This window comes from Heloderma suspectum, chromosome 1, assembly GCF_057233095.1.
Source record: "Heloderma suspectum isolate Gila_16-S chromosome 1, 16-S_ref, whole genome shotgun sequence".
Lineage (NCBI taxonomy): Eukaryota > Metazoa > Chordata > Lepidosauria > Squamata > Helodermatidae > Heloderma > Heloderma suspectum.
Genome location: NC_139458.1, coordinates 229,960,690 through 229,984,790, shown reverse-complemented (window position 1 = coordinate 229,984,790; position 24,101 = coordinate 229,960,690). Strand labels below are relative to the sequence as shown.

Here is a 24,101-nt window from a genome sequence, read left to right as displayed (position 1 = left end):
TTTCCTATTGGTCATACAAACATAACTAATAGACCCAAGTTGCCTGACATCTGGGCCCTTTTAAGCTTCTCTCCCCACCCCCGCTGTAGAAATGACAGCTATATACAGAAAACGATGGAGAAATTCAGTAGTTTAGTGTAGGTGTGACTGGCAGCACAGTATCCACTCCCAAACAGGATAGCAGCATGTTCTTTCCAAGTCAGGTCTTATTTCATGCTTCCTTCTGCTCTTGCAATTATTTGATACAACAACATCTTCAGATTGCTTTTTTAAAAAAAGCTGAATGGTGGTATTATTTTATTTATAAAGTAAGCTATTCACAATATATTACAAAATTAGTTTAAGCATATTGTCAAGGATAACGGCCTGCTTTCTGCCATAAGATCAGGTCAGGCTGTCACATCGGATGAAACCACCTGGAATTGTTTGTAATCTAGAAGCTCCTCAGCCCTTTGCCCAAGGCCAGACGCAGCCCCTGCTACCTAGAAAGTGCCAGCAGCTGGAGGTGGTGTGGAGTCCCAGCCTCTCGGAGGCCAGGGTGGCCCACCCAGGACTGTGCCAGTGATTGACTGAGGCAAAATCTGCCCTGGGTTGCCAGGGCTGGGCTTTAAAAGTGGGCTGGTCGAGGCATGGGGTCTCCCTTCATCCTGGTGGTCCTGGGCCTGCAGACGGCTGGTTGCTATCCAGGGAGATCCATACTTAGGTATGCAAGGATAGGCCAGGTAGATTTATTATTTGGCTTGGGTGTGTGTTCGTGAAGCTCTCTGTTTATAGTTCAGTGATTTAGCTTTGTACGCTCTGTGTAACTTGCTATTTCCATTCTCCCCTTTCCCTCTACCCCTTTATTTTGATCTTAATAAACCTTTATCCAACCTTTAGTTGGTGTGATCTCTTTGCGTAACCTCAGCGCTAATTTCAGTGCCTCCTGGCTTAAGAGGGTGGCTACTGGGTATTTTGGGGGACTGAAAGGCCAGGTTTGGCTAGTCCTGTTTTTGGGAAGGGGGTCCCGGGATTGGGTCCTGGGCAGTCCTCCCTCGTAGGGAGGTTAGGGCCAGTCCCGGCGGCAGGGATCCTCCTTCCCGCCTTCTCTTTGACACATATCATATTCTATATAAAACATACACCAATTTGTTCATGAATTGAATCTTAGCAAAAAATGTTTGTTTCTTTCTTTTTCTTATGCATTAAGAAAGCCTATTGCCATTGAAAAGTTATAGCTACTGGATTAAATCCAGAGATCCTGTGAGCAGAGTTCTGCTCATGGAATCCTTCTGTTCATGAAATGGGGGAAGGCGATTTGCCCCAATTCCCCACTGAAGATCTACACCACTTGCAGATCTGCTCTGGAGTGTTGAAGGACCTTCTAGAACTGTGTGGGAGGCTTCTGGGGGAATTGCCTATTTCCTTTCCATTTGCAGAAGTCTCTGTGGAATCACAGCCCTTTCCATGAATAGAAGGAATATTTCATGAACAGAAGGATTACTTTGTATCCAAGCTATGATGGTTGTAACTACCCACAGATACTCATTCAATTTATTTTTCGAGAACTCGTGTCACAGGAATTTATTTTTCAAGAACTTTCGTCACAATTTCAAATAAATTGTGGCATAGGCATTAGAAGTGTGCCTCATTATCTCCAGTACTGTTACCAGCCATTTTGGATGAGCACTAATTCTGCACAGTTTTCGGCTGTGTAATGCACCCTCCACCTGTATTGTAGAACATGTAGAGTGTTGTACAGTGTACAGTTTTCTTTCACTAACACGAAAGTTAATACATTCTGATGGAGTCCCTAATCTGAATCACTACTGCTAGTTGAGGAATCTGTTGACATAACCTCTACATCATCTTCATTCTCTTTGTTATGTCCAGGAGGTTCCAGGATAAAGTCATTGCTGTGATTAGGAGGTAGCATGCTTATTGACATGTCACTTGATTGCCAGGGATACTGAGGCGCAAGTACATCTGAAGGGAGAAAAATGATACACAATCTCATTATAACCTAGTTATTTCCATAATGATGTATTTTAATAATTTGGAAGTACGTTTCATTGAACAGGGCTTACGTTCTAACAAAACATTCACAGAATCATGCTATAAAATTCTATAGCATTTCAACCGAAGACAAACAGTTAAAGCATAACCCAGCCAAAGCTAAGCATGTTTAAAGTCCCACTGATTTCAGAGGGGGAGAATGTGCTTAATGTTCCTATTAAATCCTTCTAGGCTAATGGGGTTAAAAACATTCGAGCTGTGCTGGGTCAGACCAAGGGTTCATCCAGTCCAGCATTCTGTTCACACAGCGGCCCACCAGCTGCTGACTGGGAAACCACAAGCAGGACACGAGTGCATCAGCACCCTCCTGCCCATGTTCACCAGCGACTGGTGCACACAGGCTTACTGCCTCCAATACTGCAGGTAGCACATAGCCATCAATGACTAGTAGCCTTTGATAGTCTTCTCCGTGAATTTGTCTAACTCCTTTTTAAAGCTATCCAAATTCATGGCCATCTCTACATCCTGTGGAAGCAAGTTCCATAGTTTAACTATGCACTGTGTGAAGAAGGACTTCCTTTTATCTGTCCTGAATCTCCCACCAATTAGCTTCATGGGATGACCCCGGGTTCTAGTATTTTGACAGAGGGAGAAAAGTGTCTCCCTATCCACATTCTCCACACCATGCATAATTTTGTACACCTCTATCATATCTCCTCTTACCCTCCTTTTTCCCAAGCTAAACAATCCCAGCTGTTGTAACCTTCTTTCATAGGAAAGCTGTTCCAGCCCCGTGATCATTTTAGTTGCCCTCCTCTACACTTTTTCCAGCTCTACAGTATCTTTTTTTTAGGTGCAGTGACCAGACCTGTACACAGTATTCCAAGTATGGTCGCACCATAGATTTGTATAAAGGCAGTATGATATTGGCAGTTTTATTCTCAGTTCTCTTCCTAATTATGACTAATATAGAGTTTGCCTTTTTTTACACTGGCTGCACACTGGATTGACATTTTCATCGAGCTGCCCACTACAACCCCAAGATCTCTTTCTTGATTGGTCACGGCTAGCTCAGATCCCAGCAGGGTATACTTGGAAGTTGGGATTTTTTTACCCCAACATGCATTACTTTATACTTGCTTACATTGAACCACATTTGCCATTTAGGTGCCCATTCTCCCAGTTTTGATGAAATACTTTTGAAGCTCCTCACAATCCCTTTTGTTTTGACCACCCTAAATAATTTGGTGTCATCAGCAAACTTGGCCTCTTCACTGCTCAATCCTAATTCCAGATCATTTATGAAATGATAAAATTTCACTTAAAAATATGTGAAATCTGATAGCACCGTGGTTGCTGTTTCCAACTGGTTCAACAACATTTACATCTTGTACTAGGTTCTGGGTGACACCACTTAGGATTAAATCCAGGGTCGCCTCCCCTCTGGTTGGTTCCATGACCAACTGTTCTAGGGCACAGCCATTTAGGATATCAAGAAATGTAACCTCTTTGTCATGACTGGAACATACGTTTTTCCAGTAAATGTGGGGGTAACTGAAGTCACCCATTATTACAACATTTCCTCATGTGGAGGCCTCCCTGATTTCATTTTCCATCTCAAGGTCACTCTGAACATTCTGGTCTGGGGGACGATAGCATGTTCGTAGCATTAGATTAATTTTGGAGCCCCATATTGTCACCCACAGTGCTACTGTGGAAGAGTCTATCCCTTTTAGGTGTTCTAGTCTGCTTGACACTATGCCCTCTTTGACGTACAGAGCAATAACTCTCCCACTACGTCCTTCCTGTAGAGATTATATCCAGAGATGATCGTATTCCACTGGTTCTCTCCATTCTACCAGGTTTCAGTGATGCCTACTATATCCAGGTTCTCCTTTAAAACCAAGCACTCCAACTCTCCCATTTTGGCTCAGAGGCTTCTCACATCTGCATAGAAATACCTATATATGATATCCCTCCCCAGATTATTGGTTATCATGTTCCATATACTCATGGCCTATTTCCTCCCGTTCTACATTTGGGCAATCAAAAACATTTTCATCTTCATCCTTTTGGGATGATTTAATCTGAACAAGGCACTTCCCAGCTCCTGTTGGCTTTTCCCCATGGTTTAGATTAAAAGCTGCTCTGCCACCTTTTTTATGTGTCAGCAGTCTGGTTCCATTTTAGTTCAAGTGGAGCCCGTCCCTCTTGTACAGGCCCAGTTTGTCCCAAAACACTGCTGTGCAACAAAGCAGCTCTTGGAAATATTTGTTACAGTTTTTTAAACAAGCCCGAAGCACTTTATACTCCATGTACTCTTCAACACGTATGGTGTCAGTTGTGGTTATACCACTTTAAGAGCATTAGAGTAGATTTTTTTCTGTTTTTGTAAAAAAACACAAATCTGTCTATTCCTTTGTGTACAATAAAACCATTACAAAGCACTGCAGGGGTCTGTTGAACCCCAAGAGTACATTTTACCCTAGGGGGTTAATCCAAGTCGGTTTTATCTTGACAGAGGGGTTAATATTCTCATCATGCAAACTCCAACACTGATTTCTTATATTCTTATTATGGTACTGAGGTACACTGAACACTTTCCAGCTTTTCACCTAGAGATGTAAAATTTCCAGAAATACTGAAGCCATGGAAAAAACCCATATTTTTCGGGGGGGGGGGGGGGGGAATAGAAATTTTGGGGAAAATTTAAAAAGGAGGTATACTTAATTTTAAAGCACTCTTTACAGCTCTAAAGCCACTTCGTTGCTTTAGAACAGTCTTCCCCAACCTGTTGCCCTCCAGATTTTTTGGGCTTCAGCTCCTATCAGTCTCAGGCAGGAGGGCCAATGGTCAGGAACACTGGCCATTGTAGTCCTAAACATCAGTAGGGCACCAGGTTAAGGAAGTCTGGTTTAGAAACATAAAGCAGCCTTTGTGGTCCTGAAATTATATTACGTATAACATGATTTGCTCATAAAATTATCATTATATTTGAAAACTTGAAGGGAGCAATCCTATGGCCGCTAGACAGTAGCTAGATGGCCATAGGATATCCTGTTTTCCGGGAATCAACCTCCCCCCACTTCTGCGATGCCTTGTCCCCCAGAACAGCCCATCCTCCACACTCACAAGAGGAGTGTGGAGCGGCCAAAAAGGGGCGTTCCAGGGCGGGGAGGGCAGAAATGCCTGTATGACACATCCAGTGTGTTGTACAGCAGCTTCCTCCCCCGCTCCATCATCCCGTGGCTAGACAGCTGCAATCAGCTGTCTAGCCAAAAATGCAGGGCAGGAGAAGCACGGAGGGAACGATCCCCTCTGTGCTTCTCCTGCCCTGCTTTGGATAGGTGGCCGCCTCCAAGTTCAGAGGCGGCCGCCTATCTGGATAGGATTGCGCCTTAAAAAGTTTAATTTTTGTGAACCACCCAGAGATCTACAGCTATGGGATGGTATAGAAATATAATAAATGAATGAATTATCATCAACTCAGATAAGTAAATTTATCATTATTGTTTGAATAAACTATACTCTAAAATTTTATATACCAGACATGATTAATTTTATGAGCAAACCTAGTTATACATAATATTTTACATTCCTAGTTTATGTCTGACCAGAGGGAACATCACCAAGTAGTCCCTGAAACATCTGAATTATACTGGAAGGCAGACAAAGCAGGAAGAACTGGAGGGTTGGTAACAATAAAACACCTTGTCTTAAATTCTAAAAGAAAATATTTCATAATCCAAAGCTGTTCAATTTTTCCCATTTTTTGGAAAAAATGGAAAAAAACTTTCCACCCCGATTTTGGGGTTTTCTCCCGCCAGGTCTTCACATCTCTAAGTTCACCTATGCATTTCAGGTTGCTGCTTTGCTTTCTCTTCCGTTTTCTCTTCCTGATAGTCCAATGAGGCCTGCCTAACTGATGGGTTGTATCTTTTCCTCAGTCACATGCTTGTTTTCCCCAGCCAAACAAATGGATACTCACTGCTTTCTGTATGCATGTTTTTGCGAATAAAAACTATGTTAATATTGTAGGGTCCAGGATACACCAATAGTTACATTAGTATCACATTCAAAAAATGTAGTCTAAGAAAATCTATTTGTTTATGTTGAACTGGAGTTATTTGGAAGTCAAATCATATCTTTATTTCTAGCTAAAACTTTAAAGGGGTCACCAGAAATTCAAAATAAGTGGTGGAAGAGGGTTAAAAGCATTGGGAAGAAGTGCTTTACTTTGGTTAGATTGTGCTACAGGTATTTTAATCCAAAGATGTTTTCTCCATTTACCCTATAGCTCGTAACTAGCATCGAAGTCCACAACAGCACAGTATGGACATAATACAGCTTTTCTAACCACAGTTAGCCTAAACAAGTTTGAAAACCTTTTTCTAATATTAGTTTCAAACTGTGTTTTAGCACTAACCAGGATTACTTAGCTAAATAAAGCACATACATTTTTTCTCACTCTAAAAATAATGTGCACCATCTGAAACTGCTTCTCAAATGTTTGTTAGCAAGCTTTTGGTACATTCAACCACCGCTACTTGATGAAGAGGTTTCATTTCTCTTGATTTTCCATTACCTGGTAATCTGCCTGCTGCAAGAGCATCCCCTGGTAAGTGTCCATTGACTCCATTTGCTGATGGGTTGTTCATCTGGCCCAAAAGACCGCTTCTCATCTCTAAGTCAGTTGGGTATGGCCTCCGTGGATCCCCTTAAAAATAAATGGCTTTGTTTGCAATTCTGAATAAATAATTTTTTGTAAGGTACAATCTCTGTCAATGATCTTTCCTTTTAACAGCTGTTCCCATATTAGTACAAATATTTATGCAGGAAAGATGTATTCCTCCATTATCTCCATTACTTAACAAACTTTAGTATACATAAAATATATGCTTGCAATTACAAGAGAGGAAACATGTACATACCCAACTATCAATGAAAATATGACAAAGATATATAGTTGTGAAACTTGTTATTTACCTGGCACCCATGTCAGAGGAGCACAAACAGCATTGCTAGCACTAATTCTATGAGCATATTTAATTATTTCTTCAGACGAAATGGCCCCTGTGAGAAATCATGTGAAAAAAGATTCAGTGAAATTCTAGTTTGCAATAAAAGACTCACTACTATAGGTGGATTTTTCAGGCAAGAAATGTAAAAGCACTGATATTATTAAGATATCACTGCAGTGATTTGTTCGTGTTTCCTGAACCACCAATTTTCCTTCATTTTTTCTTAACTGTGCATTGATTCTCAAACTTTCTTACAGTATGGACCACTATTCTGACCAGCTTATTCTCTGCAAATCACTTAAACCACCATTTGTCAGGACACGCAAGCTGCTTCTACTTATTGGAGCTGGTTGCACAACACACTAACCCACACTCAGAGTGTTTAGATGTTGTTGTTGTTCAGTCGTTCAGTCATGTCCGACTCTTCGTGACCCCATGGACCATAGCACGCCAGGCCTTCCTGTCGTGCACACTCTCCCGGAGTGTGCTCAAGTTCATATTCATTGCATCGGTGATACTATCTAGCCATCTCATCCTCTGCCGTCCCCTTCTCCTTTTGCTGTGTTTAGATGACCGCAGGGGAAAAGAAGCCATCGTGCCCCCCCCATGTTGCGCGAACCCAGCACATGGCAGGGGTGACTTTGGACCCACCCCACAATCCCCTACTGCACCTCTTGGTTTTGCTGGACCTCTCGGTAGCTTTTGGTACCATCAACCATAGTATCCTTCTGAAGCATCTGCCTGAGATGGGATTGGGGGGCATTGATAAATGGTGGCTCCAGGCCTTTAAGAAAGTAGTGCTGGGGAGTTCCTGTACGACATCATGGTGCTAGCCTGTTGAACTCTGAAGTCTTGTTGCTTCCTGGTCTTAGGGCCACCACTACTGAAGGTCTTCTCACAAAGTGAGTATCCTTATCCATAATCCACAGCAAAGAAGGAAACCTTACACTCTCTGCTGTCCTTCTGCCAGCATACAAAGACATTTTTCTTCAAACAGGATTTTGGCATGTAAACTATTCTGGTGGGTTGGCTACTGTTTTTATTCTTTTAGTGTTTTATTGTGTTTTTAAAATATCTGTTCTATTATTGTTTTACTTATGTTTTTATTTGAAATGTTGGCTTTTATTGTTAGCTATCTTGAACACATGTCTTGGTATGGTATACATTTTACATACACCCCCACTCCCCAAGGCTGCAAGCCTATGAATGCTTGCTTGAGAATAGATCCCACTATGTTCAGTGGGGCATACTTGCAAGAATGTAGAACGGAGCTGTTAAATGTAGACATTCTTAAAGCAGTAGAGATACTGATCCATGTGGGAACAAATGATACTGCCAAGCGGAGCTACAAAGAAATCACATCTGACTTTGAAGCTTTGGGAAGGAAACCCAAGAACTTTGGGGCCCAGATAGTTTTCTCATCCATCCTTCCAATAGTTAGAGGAGGGATAGAAAGGGAACGAAAAATACTACGGGTGAATGGCTGGCTACGAAGGCGGTGCCGACAAGAGAGATTTGCCCTTCATGGCTTATTAAATCAAACAAGGGGGGGTTGTCTGGCTGGGTCCAGGAGATTGTAAATTCCTCCTTGAGAGAGGGAGTGGTGCCTGCTGCTTTAAAAGAGGCAGTAATTAGACCACTCCTGAAAAAGCCTAACCTGGACCCTGAGGATGTTAACAATTATAAGCCAGTGGCCAATATCCCCTTCCTGGGCAAGGTGCTTGAGCGGGTGGTTGTAGGACAGCTCCAGGCACTGTTGAATGAAACGGATTATCTAGATCCATTTCAATCGGGCTTCAGGCCTGGTTTTGGAATGGAAACTGCCTTGGTCGCCCTGTGGGATGACCTCTGCCGGGAGAGGGACAGGGGGAGTGCGACCCTGTTGACTCTCCTGGACCTCTCAGCGGCTTTCGATACCATCGACCATGGTATCCTTCTGGATAGGTTGTCTGGGTTGGGAGTTGGAGGCACTGCACTACAGTGGTTCCGCTCCTACTTGGATGGCCGATTCCATAAGGTGGTGCTGGGGGATTATTGCTCTGTGCCATGGCAATTGTGCCACGGGGTTCCACAGGGCTCTATTTTATCCCCCATGCTGTTTAACATCTACATGAAACCGCAGGGGGAGGTTATCTGGAGGTGTGGGCTGAGGTGCCATCAATATGTGGATGACACCCAGCTCTACCTCTCTTTCTCATCAAAACCAGGTGAGGCAGTGGCTGTTCTGAACCAGTGCCTGGGCATGGTAATGGACTGGATGAGGGCTAATAAACTGAAACTCAATCCAGACAAGACGGAGGTACTGTTCGTCTGCCCGGTGGTTCGTCTGCCCGGCTAGGTGATATTCAACCTGTTCTGGAGGGGGTTGCACTCCCCCTAAAGGATCAGGTTCGTAGTTTGGGGATGCTCTTGGATCCAGAACTGTCACTTGAGGCACAGGTGAACTCAGTGGCATGGAGCACTTTTTATCAGCTTAGGCTGGTATACCAACTATGCCCTTATCTGGACAGAGATAGCCTAGCTACAGTTATCCATGCTCTGATAACTTCTCATCTGGATTACTGCAATGCGTTATACGTGGGGCTGCCTTTGAAAACGGTCCGGAAACTTCAGCTGGTCCAAAATAGGGCAGCAAGATTGTTAACAGGGACTGGCCTGCGAGCTCATATTACGCCAGTACTTTTCCAGCTGCACTGGCTGCCAGTCCATTTCCGGGCCCGATTCAAAGTGCTGGTGTTAACATTCAAAGCCCTTAACGGCTTGGGGCCAGGTTACCTGAAGGATCACCTCCTCCCATATGTGCCTGCCCGGACCTTAAGATCATCCTCAGCGGCCCTTCTCCGTGAGCCCCTGCCAAAGGAAGTGAGGCGGGTGGCTACTAGGAGGAGGGCTTTTTCTGTTGTGGCACCCCGGCTCTGGAATGAGCTCCCTAGTGAGGTTCGCCTGGCGCCTACATTGTACTCCTTTCGGCGCCAGGTGAAGACCTTTTTATTTTCCCAGGCATTTTAGCATTTTAGCTTTCTAAATTTTTATCTTTGCTGTTTTAAATCTGTATTTTAAACTCCTGTACTGCTGCTAGGTTTTATTGTGGTTTTAATGTTTTATATATTTTAAATTGTTTTATTGTGTGTTGTTTGGTTTTAATTTTTGTGAACCGCCCAGAGAGCTTCGGCTATTGGGCGGTATTGAAATGAAATGAAATGAAATAAATAAATAAATAAATAAATTTGGATTCTGGGACCACGGGCTATACTTCCTGGAAGATGGACTGCTGGCAAGGGACGGGTTGCACCTCACAAAGGATGGGAAGAATGTGTTTGGCCACAGCATGAAGAACTTCATCAGGAGGGCTTCAAACTGAATCCTCGGGGAAGGGAGATAACATTGTTAGTTGGGGGTAACAATGGATGAAGGCTCCTGTACCGCAACAGAGAGAACAGCTCTAATAGCGCCCAATAATAGTCTTCAGACACATGTAGAAAGAAAGCCAGACCATAAAACACATGGTCTTCAATGTCTATATACCAATGCCCAGAGTATGGGAAATAAACAGAACCAACTTGAACTCTTAATACGGGAGGGAAACTATGACTTGATAGGTGTAACTGAGACTTGGTGGGATGACTCCCATGACTGGAATACAGCAATTGAAGGATATAACTTGTTCAAAAAGAACAGGTGGAACAGAAAGGGAGGTGGCGTTGCACTGTATGTTAAAAATACATATCTCTGCACAGAAATAAAGGAGGATGAGCTTGGTAGCCCCATCAACAGCATCTGGGTTAAAATAAATGGAGCAAAGAATAAAAGGAACATGGTGGTCAGAGTCTACTACCGGCCACCCAATCAAGGAGAAGACAGGGATGAAACTTTTGAAAAGCAAATTGCCAATGTTTCAAGTAAGCATGATGTAACAGTAATGGGAGACTTCAATTTCCCTGATATTTGTTGGGAGACAAATTCTGCAAAACATGGCCCCTCCAAGAAATTCCTGACTTGTGTGGCAGATAACTTCCTCCTGCTGAAAGTGGAGGAAGGAACTAGAGGATCGGCTATCCTTGACGTGATCCTAACCAACAGAGATGACTTAGTGGATAAAGTAGCAGTTACAGGAACTCTGGGGGAAAGTGACCATGTTATACTTGAGTTCTTGGTTGTAAAGGAAACAAAAGCCGAGTATAGCCAAACACATGCTATGGATTTTAGGAAAGCCGATTTTAATGAACTCAGAAGAATGATAAATAAGGTACCATGGGAACTCTAATGAGAAAAGGAGTCCAAGATGGGCAGGAGTTTTTAAAAAAGGAAATTCTCAAGGCACAATTACAAACAATTCCAACAAGAAAAAAGGTGGAAGACAACAGAAGAAGCCAATGTGGCTTCACAAAAAGCTTAGAGATGATCTGAAAACAAAAAAGCACACATATAGGAAATGGAAGGAAGCCCAAGCTACAATGGAAGAGTACAGGCAGGTAGCACAGAATTGCAGGGATGGCGTCAGGAAGGCTAAAGCTGACAACGAGCTGAGCTTAGCGAGGAATGCTAAAAGCAACAAAAAGGCTTTCTTCAGATACATGCATAGTCAAATACAGAGGAAAGAAATGGTGGCTCAACTATTAAATATGGATGGCAAAATGATAACAGATGACAAAGAAAAGGTATAAGTGCTCATTTCCTACTTTGGCTCAGTCTTCTCCCAAAAGAGGGTCTATGACCCCCTGGCAAAGGGGAAGTACACGCTGAAGGGGCAGGACTGTAGCTTGAGATTGATAGACATATGGTCAAGGAACACCTAATTACTTTGAATGAGTTCAAATCTCCAGGGCCAGATGAACTACATCCTAGAGTAAGAAAGAAACTGACAGAAGAACTCTCAGAACCACTGTCTATTATCTTTGAGAAATCGTGGAGGACTGGGGAAGTGCCAGATGACTGGAAGAGGGCTAATGTGGTCCCTGTCTTCAAAAAGGCAAAAAGGAAGAACCTGGGAACTACAGACCAGTCAGTCTGACATCAATCCCTGGGGAAATTCCGGAGCAGATTATAAAGCAATCCATCTGTAAGCACCTTGAAAACAATGCAGTGATTACTCGAAGCCAACATGGATGTGTCAAGAACAAATCCTGCCAGACGAATCTGATCTCATTTTTTGATCAGTTCAGAAGGTAACCTTCCTTGTGGACTGTGGGAATGCTATGGACATAATATACCTCGACTTCAGCAAAGCATTTGACAAAGTCCCCCATGATGAGCAAAATAGCTAAAAGTGGGCTAGATGAAGCAATGATCAGGTGGAACCACAGTAGGCTACAGAATCGGACTCAAAGAGTGCTTATCAATGGGATCTTCTCAAACTGGGGAGAGGTAACGAGTGGGGTACCACAGGGCTCAGTCTTGGGCCCAGTGCTCTTCAACATTTTTATTAATGACTTGGAGGAGGAGGTGCAGAGAATGCTGATCAAATTTGCAGAAGACACAAAATTGGGCAGGATAGCTAATACCCTGGAAGACAGAAACAACATTCAAAGTGATCTTGATAGGCTGGAGTGCTGGGCAGAAGACAACAGAATGAAATTTAACAAGGATAAATGCCAAGTTCTGCACCTAGGAAAAAGAAACCAAATGCACACTTACAAGATGGGGGATACGTGGCTCAACAATACTACAAGCGGGAAGGATCTTGGAATTGTTGCAGATTACATGAATATGAGCCAACAATGTGATGTGGCTGCAAGAAAGGGAAAAGCTATTTTGGACTGCATTAATAGAAGCATAGCTTCCAAATCCAGTGAAGTACTAATTCCCCTCTACTCAGCACTGGTTAGGCCTCATCTGGAGTACTGTGTCCAGTTCTGGGCACACTTTAAGAAGGATGCAGACAAACTGGAGAGGGTTCAGAGGAGGGCAACAAAGATGATCAGGGGACTGGAAACAAAGCCCTATGAAGAGAGACTGAAAGAACTGGGCATGTTTGGTCTTGAGAAGAGAAGACTGAGGGGAGATATGATAGCACTCTTCAAGTACTTGAAAGGTTTTCACAGAGAAGAAGACATCAATTAATTGACCCAATTAATCAATTAAAATAGTCTCCCTCAAAATTATGGCCCCAGTTAATAATCCCTTCTTCACTCTTTTGAGACTCTGGGCCTTAGCTGGACTAGTCCATCCTCTCCCTCCCTGTCTGTGAGGCTCCATGCTTCTGATGGCCCTTCTGGAACTGAAGATGTCCTGCGGTTGGAGATGTCACTCATCTGTTTAAAAAGGCTGTCGGATTCTGCTGTATTTGCTTGGCAGGGATGAGGGGAGGGTCAGGATTGAGGAGTGAGCAGATGGACAAGAGGGCTGGTGATAGCTTTAAACAACCAAACAAAGTCACTTGGTCTGTAGCTATTACTTAAGTAATCAATTGTGCATCTATGTGTGTGTGCCCGTGTTATGTTGCACCTGGCTGACCATTGCTGGGAATAGGCACCTTTTTCCTGAGGAGCTGTCCTGATTGAGCAAGGTTATTCGTATTTTAATTTGGGAAAGGGAGAGACTTGAATCTAACTTGCCACTAATCCAAACTGGGATCAGGATGCTAATCAAAAACACAGTTTTGTTAACCTTCCAGGAATATGTACCTAGAATATTTTAATATTAATATTCACATAAAACTGTTTTAAAGCACAGGTCTAGAAGCATGTGCATGTTATGAGAGAGAATGACATTATAAAAGCATTATACATGTTGGAGTAGAAAAGTATTTTATAGTACAGGTTCCAGGGCTAATCTGAGAGAAAGAAAGATGAGCTGAAATGTTTATTTTTAAAAAGTTTTAAGAATATGCAAATGTAATTGCTAGATTAATAGATTACAATCAATATGACAATTAAGTTTTAACTAGATTGCAGCTCTAGAAAAGAATAATCTATAGGATGTATTTAACATTTTAAAAAAAGATACCACAAATATTTTCCTTGTGGTCAAGTCACATGATTAGTTTAAGTGACGGTCAACAAGAGACATACTTATCTTGCAATAAGACCAGCTCTCATTGGTCGGTGTCAAGAATGGGTTAATGGAGTAGGAGCCATGAGAGCTGCTGGGGCAGTCACGTATGCAGTAGCCACCTGGAGGATGATTGCTTTTTGCTGTTTCTCAGCCTACAGCTCAAGGTCACGATTTGCCCAGCCAATTGGGAAAATGATAACAGCCATGCCTGGTGGGAAGATGCAACCTCTTTGGAGGGTGGAGTGGGGTGTCCCAGGCCTAAGTTTGGATTGGGTGCCTAGAATCTGCCTTGGATTGCTAGGGCTGAGGAATAAAAGGAGGGCTGGAGAAGGGGTGGGTGTCTCTTCTTGGCCCTGACGGTGCTAGGGTGCTGCTGGTTGATGGCTATCCTGGGAGGCCCGTACTTTGGTATGTATAGGATAGACTAGCTAGCTTTCTTGTTTTGCTCTTGGGAGTATGTGCCTTGGTGTTTGGCGTTTCTGGTTTTGTTTAGAGTTTTGTACCTCACTTGTAATTTCCTGTACAACCTACCACCTCTCCCTATTCCTTACTCTTTGTTCCATTCCCCTAATAAACTTTTATCCAACTTTCAGTTGGTGTGGTGTGTCCTGAATAACTTCAGTGCTAAATACAGTGCCTGTTGGCCTTGGAGGGAGCTACTGGGTTAATTTGGGGGAAATTAAGGCCAATTTTGGCCTGGTCTAGCTTGCAGGGTTGCTGGGGTAAAACCAGCAATCCTTTACAGTAGGCTTTTAAATATTAGTTTTCATATTACCTAATTTATTTGTAATAAATGTTTTATGCAGGAAAGCTGGCACATAAGAGGTACATGGTTATGGAAACTGGCCTTAAAACTTCCTAAAATTTAAAGAAAATGTAATACTCACCCTTTCTTGCCTTTTCTATTGATTTCAGTTTTTCTTTTGCTTGATAAACAGCTGTGGCCTAGGTATAAAATTATATTTATTAGTGAGCTGATTTGTAACCAGATGCTCAATAAGATAGGCTCTCCGAAGTCCCCTTTGCAACCCGCAGGACTTTAGTAAAAAGAAATTCCCAAGTCGCTGTAGGTGAACTAAATAGTTTGCTCGATGACCATCGTATCTGACAGAATTTTAAGAATGTAAAATTCATTTGTTAACAAGGTGTATTTCTAGCCTTTGTAGATGCAGGGAAAACCTTGAGACAATATGACTCCTATAGGTACATACTGCAAGTCTTGTCACAATAACCATGGTTACTGGGTAGCACTTCTGCAGTGCCAGGAATTATTCAGCCAAGAGCTGGACTTCTGGGAAAAGGAAACATTAGTGCCCAAAGCTACAGGGAGGAGGCAGGAATACAGAAGCCAGCCCTAGCAAGGATGAGACATGCAAAAAGGAAGAGCAATAGCAGGGTAGAACTGGAGATCTTGGGTTCAAAAGGGAACAGAAACCAGGATTCAGATTAGTATGGAGACTAAGAGGAATAGCAACTAAGACTTCTCAAGAAAATAGAAGGAGGCTTAGGATAGTAGAGTAACCAGGGCCAAGGAGGGTGGACATTTACTAGGATAATTCCTGGTATATAGAATTGTGATGGACAAGTATAAGCCAATAGATGTGTGTAGGAGACTAGTAAAAATGTCCATACTTTTTGCATGGCTGACAGTCTGCCTACCTATTCAAATATCAGCATTTTACCCAGACTCACCAGTATATGCTCTGCTTCTTTCAGTTGTTTTTGAAGCTGCTGAATATCACTGTCTCTCTTCTCCACCACTTTTTCCAACAGCTGCATTTCATGTTGGATTTTTCCTTGATCGAGGGCCAGTTTCATTAATTCCTGGAACTCTTTATCCCTCTGAATCAACAATTCCAGTATCTATCCAATAAATACTTATATATGATTTTGATTGTCAAAGGGAAATTCAAAGCTGGATGAAAAACTGACTTGTTGTCAATTTGGGGGCTGTTTCTTGAAACATTTTTTGTTTTGTTCGTACTGCTAGCCGCCGCCCCACACACACACACACACACACACACACAATATGCTGGCCAAATCTAGCCTCTGGAGGCAATTGCTTTTATACTATTTTTTCTGTACTCTGTTCACAGCTACTCTATGTTGGATTTTTTCTTGCAAATGAATAGGCACATTTTAAAAAAAAGCTATATGCCTCACTTAGTTTTTACTCAGGCACTAGTTCTTAAGTTACAAAGTTTTTGTAATGATCAGCTGAAATAGAAACAGCCCAAGGAGTAGAGTCAGAAACTGCTGGTCTCTCAGCTTAGCTGATGGAATGGCTGTTTCCCCTCTTGTCCTTCTTCTGCTGTAGCCTGATAGAATGACTACTGCTGTGTGACAGCTGCTGGAGGGAGGGGCTTTTCAGAAGAGCATTAGCCCTGCATCTCTTCTTTTTCTCCCTCTACTACAGCCTGGTGACACTAATTGGAGCAGGTAGGGAATACAATCTGGAACAGATACGGAGTGCTGCGACAGTACTCCCTCTAGCAGCACTGCTGTTAAAACATCAGTAATCTGATGAGGGGAGCACTGAGGCTCAGTCCCTGATTCCTCTCCTGCCCTTCCCAAATGAGTGCTGAAATGGTGCTATTGACAGCACCGCTGCCTGCTTGGGGGAAGGATTGCTAGGATGAAATCAGGAACACCGTGTCATCCCCTAATATCAGAACTGTGACAGCTGCTGTTTTTGTTCAGTTAGGCAAGGTGGAATGGGTAGTCTAACACTGATTTGGATTTACTGACTTTGTTTCCCAGACTGGCAACTGGCTCAAGTACAGAAAAAAGCCACACCAATAAAAATATTCATTTACGTGATTTATAATTTACACCTTCAACATAGATGTTAACAATTTAAAAAAAAAAATAGAATGAGATACACACACACTAAAATAGCAAAAGTCCATTCAAATAGGCAGTAAAATCAAAATAACTCTTTAAGTTAAAAATGCTAACAAAAGCCTGGGTAAACAAGTATTTTTGCCTAGCACATAAAAGATAGTAATGAAGGAGCCCCACAGGCCTCTCAGGGGGCATTCCAAAGGTGAGGAGCCACCCACAGAAAAGGCTCATCTGTTCTGGATGGAATCCCCCCCCTGCTCCAATAGATTATCAATGCTATAAATAGCGCTGATCTCTTTGAAGGCTAGCAGGCATATGTTTGACTGAGTTCTCCTTCCCAACAAATATCCAGCCATTTGGCAACTCGAATTAGGAGCACTGGGCCTGAAAAAAACCGCAAGTGTAATGCTACTTCAAGTAAAAAGGCTTCTTGTGATGGTAGAGATGAGCAAACTTGTTTTCTTTCTCCGCTAAGCTGGTCAACATGATAGGTAAGGAACAAAAGACTGAATACATTTAATACTCTGTGTAAGATTTTTAAACTATTTCTTTACCTGACTCTCTTCCCCAGGTTGTGCGAGTTTCTGGTTTCTTGAAATTGCCAACACTTCAATCAGTTCCCTGAGCAAAGTTATCATTACAAGGTGAAAAAAAGACAGTTGTAATTTCTAACAACAGAGTTACATCGTCATAGTAAATAAAAAGGAAAGAAATCTTAGGATAGCACAACTCTTTAGAGCCATAGGAACAGTTTCATACCAATACCAAGCCCCCCTCATGCCTTCTTCCATTGTCCTTATCCAATGAGGGAAGTCACAGCTAGATTTGACATGGAAGGGAAACAGCAACGTCCATATAGATAGGAAAAGACTAAGACCCACTGCTCAGAAGCCCCCAAACTCAGAGGCTTCTGAAATTCCTATGTCATGCTGGGCTGAAGCTGGCAGGGCAGGAGGAACGGCAGAGGCGATCTTTGCCTCCCTGTCCTCAGATCTCCTTTATTTTTGCTAGATAGGCTTTTCAGCCCATCTAGCAAGGCACTTTGGAGAGGGAGGGAAGGGGGCTGAAGGAGGCTCAGGATAAACTGATGCCAGTTTGAGATAGCATATATCCCAGTGACAGATTTTATTTTCTTGGGCTCAAAGATCACCGCAGACAGTGACTGTAGCCATGGAATTAAAAGACACTTGCTTCTTGGGAGGAAAGCTATGGCAAACCTAGACAGCACAGTAAGAAGCAGAGACATCATCTTGCCGACAAAGATTCGTATAATCAAAGCTATGGTTTTCCCAGTAGCAATGTATGGCTGTGAGAGCTGTACTATCAGGAAGGCTGAGCGCCGAAGAATTGATGCTTTCGAACTGTGGTGCTGGAGAAGACTCTTACGAGTCCCCTGGACTGCAGGGAGGTCAAATCAGTCCATCCTAAAGGAAATCAATCTTGACTGCTCATTGGAAGGACAGATACTGAAGCTGAAGCTCAAATATTTTGGCCACCAAATGCGAAGAGAAAAGTCAGTGTAGTGTAGTGGTGAGAGTGACGGACTGGGAGCCAGGAGATCCGGGTTCTAGTCCCCACTTGGCCATGGAAGCTCACTGGGTGACTTTGGGCCAGTCACAGACTCTCAGCCCAACCTACCTCACAGGGTTGTTGTTGTGAGGATACAACGGTGAGGAGGAGGATAATGTAAGCCGCCTTGAGTTCCTTGCGAGAGGGAGAAAGGCGGGGTATAAATGCAATAAATAAATAAATAAATAAATAAAAAAGACCCTGATGCTGGGAAGGATTGAAGGCAAAAGGAGAAGGGGACGGCAGAGGATGAGATGGCTAGATAGCATCACCGATGCAATGAATATGAACTTGAGCACACTCTGGGAGAGAGCGGAGTACAGGAAGGCCTGGCATGCTATGGTCCATGGGGTCACGAAGAGTCGGACACGACTTAACGACTGAACAACAACAATTAGCTAACTGGCAATTTCGATGGTGCCCAGACTTTATTACCTATTTGGGCATACTTATCCCAAGAGATGTATCTCAAACAATCAAGCTAAATTTAAATAAATTGATTAATGAAATCTCATGGGATATAGATAGGTGGGCATCCTCAAAGTTTGTTGGGCAAGATTAATGCACTTATGATGAATATTATAACTCAGGGTGTATATGTTATATGTTGGATTCCTCTACTTATACCTCGCAAATATTTCCAAAAGCTCAATGCTTTGTTTTGTAAATTTTGCAGGGGTTCCTTCCCACCACAGATATCTTTGAAAAGGATGCAACTTCCAATTAAAGAAGGTGGGTTTGGCTTTCTGGATCTTGCTGTATATCACCAAGCCTATTTGCTGACCTGTACTAAATGTTGGTCTTTTCCACTGATATTTTTTTCCCCTACCTTGATCAGTTTTGGAATCTTCCTATCTGGAGCCTCTCTCCAAATGTATGGCACTAGGTTCTCAGCACAGTAGAATGGACCAGGTTCCTCCCACAATTCCAGCAGTTAGAGATGTGTGGAGTATATCCATTTTCCCATGCCAAAATGACTTTATGGGGAAATCCAGATTTAAAAATGGGAAATGTTTTTGTGGTGGACCTGGACAGATAAGATTATTCTTACCTTGGATCAATTACTGGGTGCTGACTAGGAGTTTCTGTCATTCTCAGTTTTGTGAGGCAAATTTGATCTACCTGCTACGGCTGAATGGCAATACTTGCAATTGCAACATTTGTTAGAATCTAGATTCGGTCCTGCTGTTTTCACAGTCTCAGAGTTCTCTTTGCTATTGGAAACATTTATTGAGGCTGATCAGTTATATTGACCCATGATTCGTGTTTATAAATACTTATTATCAGTAAATAAATATGATACACAGGTTCTTAAGCAGGAATAGAATAGGAAACTGGATTGTCCATTTTGCCTAATCAATGAATCGCTGCTTTAGCATCTATATCTGAAGTGTCTATGGATCTTCAGTTACATCTTATTCAGCAAAAACTCTTGTTTTGGGTCTATTGGACACCACAATGGCTCTTTAATAAAGGTTTGTCTAACTCAGCTAATTGTTGGAGGTGTAACACAGCTAACGCTTCTTTTAACCATACATTTTGGAAATGCCCAATAGTTGCCTCTTTTGGGGACGACGGTATTATACAGATAAGCTTTGTATTGGAACACTCTTTAATATTTACTGATGTAGATGTTCTTTTAAATTATTTATCTTCTTCCTGGAAATTAATGCATGGGTGGCGTAAATGGATTCTCCGTGCCCTTTTGGCAGACAAAAGACTGATACTACAACACTGGATGGATACATTCTCACCTCCTATAATGCAATGCCTTGACAATGCTATCAGCATTCAAAAGGGTGGTATATAGGCACCACTCGCGAATGGATACAAATTTGGATATTTGGTCTGCTTTTACGTTTATGTATAAACCGCTTTTTCTAGAATGCTGTAGTCAGTTGAAATTGATACTTTAAACACATGCAGTTATACTGTATATACCATGTTTTGTTTGCTGGTTTACTTCATATATTTTTTTCTTTATTTTTCCTTTTTTCTGATCTGTTTTTGTTGAAATTTACAATAAAAATATAAAAAGGATAAATTGTATCCTGGCCCTTCCAGTCTCCTCCCCTCCCCGCCCATCAGAACACCCCCTTTCCCCCTCTGTGATATCAATTTTCCAACCTCAGAGGCAGCTGGCATGGTTCTCTCTCCACCAGCTGTGAGGGGACGGAGGTGGATCTCCAGCTCCCCCTTCTGAGCCATCCTATGGTCCCTGGGACTCTTGCCCAGGGACCACAGGAGTGCTCTCTCCAGTGATAATTCCATTATCTGCAGATGAAAGCTCCGGATTCCTTTGGACACTATTTTCTCCCCAGGGTAGAAGTGACAGCTGCCCATAAAAGCAATGGTGAAATCCAGGATTTTAACATAACTGTGACTGGGAAGCAAGATGCCCTACCCCAGATCTTATTTGGGATGAAAAATGTAATTTTTCTAGTTTTAACACATGTTTAAAATAACACTTTAGATCCTCTCCCAACCCAAATCCAGCACACAATTGCATTATTGCAGTTTTGCATCCCACTGACTTGTGGGCACATGCACTGTGCTTTTAAATGTTTAAAAACCAAAAATAACACATTTTTCACATGAAATAAGACCTAGGCTAGAAAGAACATGAACATCTATGTTTTTGTTATCTTTAGTCTGAGGGTGGACTCTCTGCTTCCCAATAACACCTATGCTAAACTATTGGATTTTTCCATGGTTTTCTAAGAATAGCTCTTATGTCCACACTGGGCAGTGGGGGGAAAGGCCTAAAAGAGCCCAGACATCAGGTAGTGTGGGTCTCTTAATTATGTCTGTGTGCATGACCAGTAGGAAAATGCACCATTTCTGAACCCACCACCTCACCAATCAGAGCTTTGCTTTGGCTCTCCTGAGAAGCTTAGCTGAAGGGAGGCAGCAATATGGCAGTATGTGCTAATATGTGCTCTTCTACGTTTTTTGATTCCTAGACTTTTAACTGGCTTCTAAAAAGTAAGCCACTTTAAGAAAAAAAATCCACACCCTGCAGTTGTGCAGGAGCATGATGAAAGCATATGGATAATATCCCCATACTTTCCCCTCCCTCCTAAAACCCCTTCCCCTATCATGCTCTTGACCCCCAAATCCTCACTCACCCCTGCCCAGTCCTAGACCCCAACCCCAAAGTACACTGTAGAAGGAACAACAAATCCTCTTGTAGTCTAACAGTGGCTAAGGAAAATTTGCACAGAGTTTAGTAACGTAACTAGTGATGTGTTTTTTACTGGTGTTACTGGGTTTGTTTGTTTTTATGATAGTACACTCTCCCAGCCGGCCTAATTTTATCATGGGCAATCCCCATTTTCCTGTTCCTGGGAAATCACTACTCCTCATTTTGCCATTTGAAGATACTGTTCCTAGAGTTGTCATTAGTTAGGGCCCAGCTCCTAACCTCCTCTCTCTAGAAGTTACATCTCTGAGCGGGGAATGGATGTATCTTGTCTCCAGCACCCATGCAGGTAAAGGCATATACATAAATGCTAAGGCACTATGCTGTGCATACTGGACCTGATGAGGTATATTTTGAACTGTTGGTAACATGTAGGACAATTATATTTTTCTACTATGTCTTTTTTTCCCAAGGAACACCCACCTGGCTTTTGAATCAACGGAGGACAGGTTACTGCAGAGTAAATGAATCCAGCACACAGACAGGCAGTTAAGGGCGCAATCCTACGGCCACTCGTCAGTGGCTAGACAGCCATAGGATTGGTCGACTCCCGGAGAACCGCCCTCCACCCCCACCCGCATCACCTCATAGGCAGCACGGACTGGCCCCATGTTCTGCGCTTGGAAGAGCAACGTGGAGCGGGGAACCAGGACGCTCCTGGTGGACGGCCAGGTCGGAAGCGCCAGTATGACACTTCCTATGTATTGTCCGGCCTCCCCACCATGCACTCCAAAGTCCCACCACTAGACGGCAGGGCAGCTGGAGCGTGGAGGAGATGCGCTCCTCACCACTCCTCCCACCCTGCAGTGGATGAGTGGTTGCCCCCCTCCCCATGGGATTGCTCTCTAAAAGTCTTCAACAACAAGCAATAGTGGAGGGGGTGAAGCTCACAGAGTAGGAAAAATGTTGCAGCCTGTCATGTGAATGTATTTTTTAAATCACTGTATCCCACCTTAGAAATACAGAATATTAAGAAAATTGCTGTTAAAACAAGTAAATTCTATGAAAAAGAAAGCCCCACTGAATGCAATGTAATTTTGTTCCAGGTAAGTGTACACAGGATTGCAGTACAGAGGACTGCATTCTCAGACTTCTTATAGCATATGTCTTATACATTTAGCCTTTGAGGGTTCAACTATGCTTTGTATGCAAAGAAATATAGGGAAAAACCCAAAAACTTATTTCTTTGCTCCAAAGAATAACTTGAGAGCTGGGGATTTGGAACAGAAAATTAGTGGGCCAGTTTGCATGATCAAAGCAAGTCATGGTGGCTTGATTTGACCAAGTGAACCAGGTCGGTGTGTGTGCATGTGTGTGGGAGGATTTGCTTAACTTTCCCCCAACACACCATTTGATTTGAATTTCTAGCAAATATTTGTATTATTTAGGTTACACAGTTATACTTAGTCTTTCAGAAAAAAAACTTTCTGTATGCGAACTAGGTGAGCCCAATATGGGAAACTGGAGTATGTCAAGACAAGCACGTTTGTAGGTTATTTGTGTCTTGTATCGGTTTCAACGGAGCCTAGCCGTGTCCATAGGCATTCTCGGCTCCCATTTTTTCCTACGGAGGTTCCGCTCGCTCCCGGCGTTTCCAAGGGAAGGCATTTTAGTACGTCCCGGTAGGCCCAGTGAGAGCTCCCCAAGGGAATTCACTTGTTTATTTATGTGTGCATATATTAATAGTAATGAAATAAAAGCGAAGCACATATGATTTTAACGTCAATGCACTGAAGACTGTAACGCATCTTCGGCAAAGCCTGATATTCGCAGCGCGGCAACGCAAGTCTCTAAAATAGCCCCACGAGAGGAAGATATGCGTATCCGCTTTCGGCTCAAGAGAGGAGCGGGAAGAGGACAATACACGGGAGGCTGCCGGTCTCACCGGTCTTGGAACTAACCGGCACGTACGTTTCACAGCGGCGGTTCGAAACGAGCTCCGGCGCTCGGCCCGAGAGGCCCTCCGCGCCCGTCGGAATGTCACCGGCGCCGCAGAGGAAGCGGCTTCGGGGGCGGAGGAGCGAGGAGCGCGCGCCGAGCGCGGGGAGGAAGGGCAGCCCTCGCCCGCGCAGAAGCCGCTGCGCCCGCGAGCTCCCCGGCGCCGCTCGGGGCCCCGCGACTGGCTTTCCGTCGGGGCGCGCGGCGGCCGCGTCAGGGGGAACCTACCTAGCCAGCAGCTCCAGATCATCCAGCGCAGCGAAAAGCCGGTCCCGGGTGCTGATCCGCTCTCCGCTGCCTGTCGCTGCCGCCGCCATCGCCCGCTTAGGTGGAGAACAGCCCCTACCTGCCAATAAGAAGGAAGCGGCGGAGGAAAGAGAGGGTGGGCGGCTCCGACTGGGAAGGGAGCGGGAGAAGACAGCGCCATCTGGTGGCCCCTTGGCGGTATCGGCGTCAATTGAAAATAATGGGGTAGCAGCTGCCTTTGTTGTACCGGTGGTGGTGGTGGTGATGGTGGAGATGATGATTGCTGCCCAATT

General features: G+C 43.4%; 1 protein-coding gene across 1 annotated transcript; it reads right to left on the bottom strand.

The window, feature by feature from the left end:
* Positions 1-257: 257 nt before the first annotated feature.
* MED4 (mediator complex subunit 4) lies at positions 258-23,892 on the bottom strand. The gene is made up of 7 exons (XM_084821181.1): positions 23,791-23,892; positions 17,408-17,474; positions 15,702-15,872; positions 14,897-14,954; positions 6,982-7,068; positions 6,581-6,712; positions 258-1,965 (listed from the first exon to the last, which is right to left on the bottom strand). Exons 1-7 carry the CDS (start codon positions 23,877-23,879, stop codon positions 1,793-1,795), a joined length of 777 nt encoding a protein of 258 aa, XP_084677307.1. The 5' UTR covers positions 23,880-23,892; the 3' UTR covers positions 258-1,792.
* Positions 23,893-24,101: the final 209 nt, after the last annotated feature.